The following is a 6485-nucleotide window of genomic DNA, read 5'->3' as shown; positions in this document are numbered from 1 at the left end:
CAAAAATCGAATAAATATATTTCTGAAAATTAATAACTAAGACACTGTGTCCTCATTCTATATAAATTTATTGCAACGACCCAGGACCAACCACTGAGTTAACCCCAGCAAACAGGAACGAACGAAACGTGTCGTTACACTGTAATGTTGATAATTGAAGCATTCGCTACTTCAATTGTTTACTACTTTCCAAACAGACGGGAAAATCTTATTGCTGATCATGCAGTTAAAGATGTTTCTAATGTAAATGATAGCTATTACAGGTAATTCTAGAAGAAATTTACCAGATATCACATCATAGCCTGGTGATTTTTTTGGGTTGATGTTAACGGCGATGATGTTTTATATTTTAGCAATTGTTGTCTTCTTTATTGTAACATTCTTCTGGGTCAGGTTCTTGGGTAGTGCATGGTTTGTATCATTTTTAGAATTTGTAAATGTGCTCTTAAAATACTCAGCGAGAACAGTTGCTTTTTCTTCGTTAATGCGCGCCCAAGTGTTATCTTCGTTTTTAAGCGGTGCGCAATGGAGTATGACACCATTACTGGTATTTAATTCATAATACAGCTATCTCTACTAGCCCGATAAAACAAATCTCACACCTCAAGAAGTATAATAACCAACTAAATGAATTATAACCAATTATTTTATAATTTCTAATAATTGTTTTTACATTTATTGAGTCTTAAAAATATCAGTTTACAATAACAAAAGAAAATAATAAATAAAAAAAAACAATTTATTTAGGTATCATATATGAAAAAAAAAACTATTTTATAAACAAAATATACACGATCAACTCTCCATATAAATATATATATTTAACTTTTACTGACATAAATTTCATGAATCCATACAAAATCAGATATTCTTGTCGTACATCAAATTATTTAAATCTTTTTGTTTTATTAGTTCTATTACATCATTTTTTTTTTTGTTGACGTTTCTTTAAGTTTTTACACTAGGTACTTACTACTTTCACCGAAACGCCGTCATTTCGTGTGTTCCAGGTACCTAGCTAAAAAAACAATTAAGAGAATTTATGGAAATAAATATATATGTGTATATGAATAAAAATTTGATGCACTCAAAGAAACTCTATGTTGTTTGACTATTGATGAAGAGATTGATGCTCACAAACTTTTTTCTTTTATTTTCTTTTATATATATTTGTTCGTGAACCAAATACACAGTACATTGGGATTGCACCTTTTTGAACATTTGGTCAGAAAAAGCGAAATGTATTATAACACCACCCTTTTGTAGACACTTAGAAAATTAATTAATGTGTATTCTTAATCAACTTGTTTTCACCACGTGTCTTCTAATGCCCTCCATGGCACGGTGGCAAGCCCGGAATTCTCGCCGGTATTGGGGTTGGGTCTTGGCATCAGTAATCCTCGCTGACATCAACAAAAAAATTCTCGTGCCATGTATTTGTGTAAACAAAATTTAGTTAAATATAAACTGTTAATCGTGTCGGTCATATTTACTTCCTAGTCTATTTTGGTCTTAGTTATTTGTCGAATGCTAGAACACACTTCACCCGTCCGTACCACCTCTTTAGCAACTTATTTTTTAAGCATTGTGAACATAACAACACTTACAATATTCTCTTATTACGTGCATCTTATTTTATTTCAACTAATCTTTAATTAGATACAAAAAAATTGTAATTATTATTTCATAATATAACAGTTTATATATAAACAATAACAACTTTATAAATTTAAGTATGATATTAATGATATTAAGTATGATAAAAAAATTTATACTAAAAAAAAAAATATATATATATATATCTATACTTAAATTAAACTATACAAATAAGTGTTTATCTATTTATTCGCTTAATTCAACTGAAGCAACTCTTATAAGAGATACTTTTTTTTTGATTTATAAATAAAATAGAAAAATCGATATAATAAAAAAAAAGAAATAAGAAGAAAAGAAAAAAAAATATATGTATGAAGTAAAAAGATTTTTTGCTTGCCTAGTTAGGCAATTACCACAACTGCCCAAATGATGTCACTCGCGCGGTCGCTGTACCTAGACAAAATTTTCAAAAAAAAACCAAAAGAAATACTACTGACAAACAAGAAAAACTTAGTAGCATATAATAATACCAGGAAAAGGTCCTTTCTTTTTTTTCTTTCTTCTTAGTTTCTCTAAACCTTGAGCAATATTAGTTTTCAAATAATGTTCTTCATAATATTATTTAATATATATATATTATTATTAATTTAGCTATCTATTATTAAGTAGCAATATAATTTACAATAATTTAATTAATTTTTCCTTTTTTTGTTGTTGTTTTAAATATTTCTATATAATTAATTGCTTTATCAATTCAAACTTTTGTAACAAGGAAATTAACTAATTTACTATCTCAAACTTTTTGTAACAAATAAGTTTTTGTTAAATAATAGTGTTATTAAACATCATTACTTAAGCATATAAAAAAAATCCTTATCGATGTTACATACATTTGGGGTCCCCAACTTCACAATTACCGGCACAGTTATGCTAAAAATAGTATTCACCGTTGTTGGCGTGTATGTTGAAACCACCGCAACCGCCACCGCAATGTTCACCTCCTTGTAGCTACCGCTGTTTATCTTGTATGTTGTCAATAAATTTTGATATCTGTATACACTGCTTTTACAAAATCCTTTGATGTTTTAGTTCAAAAAAAAAAATTCCTTTTTTTTGTTTCTTTTAGGTTATTATTCTGGCTTCAACTTTAATTTAAATCAAAACTTTCCAGAAAAGTTATTACTTTAAGCCATATTTTAACTTCTGAATTATGTTAGCTTGCTCTTTAATTCTGTTAAGTCAATTGGGTTCTCGTATACTTATTTTAAGTTCAATTATTTAACATTTATTTACAACCAAAAAAAAGCTTTTAATAGCCGCAGCTTTCCTTTTGTTTTGCTTTTTTTGCTATTATTAATAATATGTTTTAAAAATAAAGTCAGTGGTATGTGAACTACTCAAGCAAAAGGTGCGTTTGGATTTCTATAAAATCAAAGAGAATAGAAAAAACTATTAAATTAAATAGTTTTCGATCATTGGCGACCGTGACAGGACACGACCGTAGTGTGCCTAAAAACAAGTGTTTGAAATTATCTTAAATTTATTTTAAAGACTTATGATAAATTAACTATTAAATGTGTTTCAAATTAAATTCAATTTATATTAAAGACTTGATATAAATGACGACTAAAAGTGTTTCAAATTAAATTCAATTTATATTAAAGACTTGATATAAATGACGACTAAAAGTGTTTCAAATTAAATTCAATTTATATTAAAGACTTGATATAAATAAAGACTAAAGGTCTTTCAAATTAATATTAAAAACTTAATATTAATAGTCTCTTACATCAGTAATTGTTTAAAACTTAAAAAATAAACAACAGTTGTTCAATTTTACAATAACCTTGACAATCATTCAGGTTATTAACCTTCATAACATTAGTTGGTTTTTTTTTGTTTTATTTTCGGTTTTGCATTTGCTTTCGGTGATGCAAAATTCTAATAATGCAGCAGCGAGCAGCGCTGCCGAAAACAATTCGACTACATCGTCAAATTCTCTGCCACCATTGCCTTCGTTAGTAGAATTAAAACAGCAGCGAGCATCTACAAAAGGCAGTATAACGCAAATTAAAAATATTGTTGAGAACAACAAAACTTTATCGTCAACGGAATTGGAGTGTAGACTTGGGATGCTAGATGCATATTATAAGCAGGTATCTTACTACCAGAATCAGATAGAGCGATATTGTGCTACAGATTCAGCGCGCTCTGACATCGATGAGCTGTACGTAAGTACAAAATGTTTAATATTGTCATTAGTTGATGGACGGAGGAGACAAAGCTACCATGAGCAAACTTTCTCGTTACCGCATCTACCGTCAAACAGATTTCCACATTTAAAGTTGCCTAAGTTTGACGGCAAATATCTTGAATTCAAAAATTTTATACATATTTTTCAAATCCTTGTAGATAGTGATTCACTCTTGACATCAACTGAAAAATTCAACCATTTGTTATCGTGTCTTCAAGGCGAAGCGTTAGCTACAGTAAAGGCGTTCCAAATAACGGAAGACAACTATCCGAAGGCTCTCCAAAGACTCAAAGAGCGATACGACAATGACCCTCTCATATTTCTGGAAGGCATTGCAACACTTTTTGATGAACCACAATGTATTAAGCCTGATTCGACTCAACTTCGCCAATTAGTGGACAACATTTCGGCTTTATATAGTTCGCTTAAGTCACTGGGATCACACGAACAGATATGTGATGCAATCATGATTCATTTGGTGATGACGAAAGTGGATAGTGAGACGAAACGTAAATGGAATGAATGTCACGACTATACGAAACTACCAACTTGGCTGGAATGTTGCAAGATGCTTGACAGGCGATGTCAACAATTAATGGTACTAGCAAAGGCCAAGCCAAAGGCTACAATCAACCAAGAATTGCAGCATACTAGTGTTCGTAAACCTTTCAAGCACATCTTAATGACGAAACAAAAGTCTACAAGTCAGATTCATTGTGTATATTGTTTAAAACCTGGTCATTATATCACTAATTGTCCAAATTTTTTAGCTCTATCAATTGAAAATCGATGTCAACAGGCGAAGCAAATTCAACTATGCTTTAATTGTCTCCGGAAAGATCACATTAGCACACATTGTCCATCAACGTATTCATGCCGAATGTGCAAAAAACGACATCATTCACTTTTACATAATACTGGTGCATCATCTAATATGGAACCTTTGTGTGAGCAAACAATATCACCTCTAAGTCATGTACACACTAATGCACTAGTTCCAGACGAAACTTCTGCTCGGGTAAAATCAGTGGTGCTTTTGGCAACAGCAATGGTGTTAGTTAAAGATGCATCTGGTACTTTTCAACTCTGTAGAGTGTTATTAGATTCATGCTCGCAGGTCAATTTAATATCGGAATCGATGTGTAATGCACTTCATCTAAAAAAGTCACGAAGTGAAAACAGTCTTGTTGGTGTAGGAGCTGCATCAATAAATATTAAACACAAAACTATAAGTACGATACGTTCAAGGTCAAACAGTTTTGAAGCAGTACTTGAGTTTCTCGTTACCAAAAGAATTTCTGGATATCACCCTAATGAAACACTGTCGTTAGAAGAGTTGCAAATTCCTGAAAATCTTCAATTAGCTGATCCGACATTTTACAAACGCCAAAAAATTGATATGTTACTTGGTGCAGAAGCTTTCTTTTCACTGCTAGCAGTAGGCCAAATAAAACTTGGTGAGAATTTACCGACTTTACAAAAAACTTTGTTCGGCTGGATTATTTCAGGAAAACATTGTTCTACTAAAGATTCCAAAATTGTTTCATCCCATTGTGTTGTCAGCTTGGATACAATTAATGCGAACTTGGAACGGTTGTGGCAGATAGAGGAACCAGTTCATCCACCATCAGTATGGTCAGTAGAAGAACAGCAATGCGAAACCAACTTTCAAAAAACTGTAGCTCTCAGTAACGATGGCCGAATTATGACAAGGTTGCCATTCAAAGGCGACACAAGTACTCTTGGAAATTCTCAGAAAATTGCATTAAGAAGATTTTTATCTATGGAAAGAAGACTTGACTCCAATATTGAGTTAAAATTGGAATATGTGAAATTTATGCAAGATTACGAAAATCTCGGACATATGTCGATGGTTAAGGATTTGGATTTAAATTCTCCCCACTATTTTATCCCACATCATTATGTAATTAAACCAGATAGCACAACTACTAAATTACGTGTAGTTTTTGATGCTTCAGCTCGTACATCATCACAAGGTCATTAAATGAGTTATTAATGGTGGGCCCTACAATCCAAAATGAACTTGTAATAACATTATTAAGATTTCGATTATATCAATATGGAATAACGGCTGACATAACAATAATGTATAGACAGTTTTGGCTACATCCAAGTGATCGCAATTTTCAACTAATTTTGTGGCTTGAGCATAAATCGCAAAATATTTCAGTTTATTAACTGAATACTGTTATATATGGTACGAGTTCTGCGCCATTTCTTGCAACCCGGTGCTTACACTACATTGCAGATAACTATCCTTACCGTAAAGAAACATGTAAAATGATATTAAAAAGGGATTTTTATGTCGATGACATGATCTCAGGAGCAGATGACTTGGAGACATTGCAAGCCATCAAAAATGAAACTACCGAAATATTGGATTTTTACAACTTATCGTTAACAAAGTGGAATAGCAACAATGTTAACATCACTGCACCAAATGTTAAACTTATAGATATTGAGACTGCAAGAGATATGGCATGCCCACTTGGAATGTTATGGAATACGAAAGAAGACTATTTTTGCTTCACTTTTCAATCAACCAATATACCAGCAAGTCATACTAAACGAAACATTTTGTCATTAGCATCATCTTTATATGATCCTTTGGGTC

General features: G+C 31.6%; 1 protein-coding gene across 1 annotated transcript; it reads left to right on the top strand.

The window, feature by feature from the left end:
• The first annotated feature begins 3527 nt into the window (after positions 1-3527).
• Positions 3528-5855, top strand: LOC119688873. The gene has a single exon (XM_038103534.1). The coding sequence runs from the start codon at positions 3528-3530 to the stop codon at positions 5853-5855; it is 2328 nt and encodes a 775-aa protein (XP_037959462.1).
• Positions 5856-6485: the final 630 nt, after the last annotated feature.

This window comes from Teleopsis dalmanni, chromosome X (assembly GCF_002237135.1).
Source record: "Teleopsis dalmanni isolate 2A chromosome X, ASM223713v2, whole genome shotgun sequence".
Lineage (NCBI taxonomy): Eukaryota > Metazoa > Arthropoda > Insecta > Diptera > Diopsidae > Teleopsis > Teleopsis dalmanni.
The sequence above is the reverse complement of the archived record's forward strand: the minus strand, read 5'-3'. Positions and strand labels throughout refer to the sequence as shown.

Excerpts from the sequence above, each read along its gene's own strand:
- LOC119688873 (XM_038103534.1), top strand. The coding sequence starts at position 3,528 with ATGCAAAATTCTAATAATGCAGCAGCGAGCAGCGCTGCCGAAAACAAT.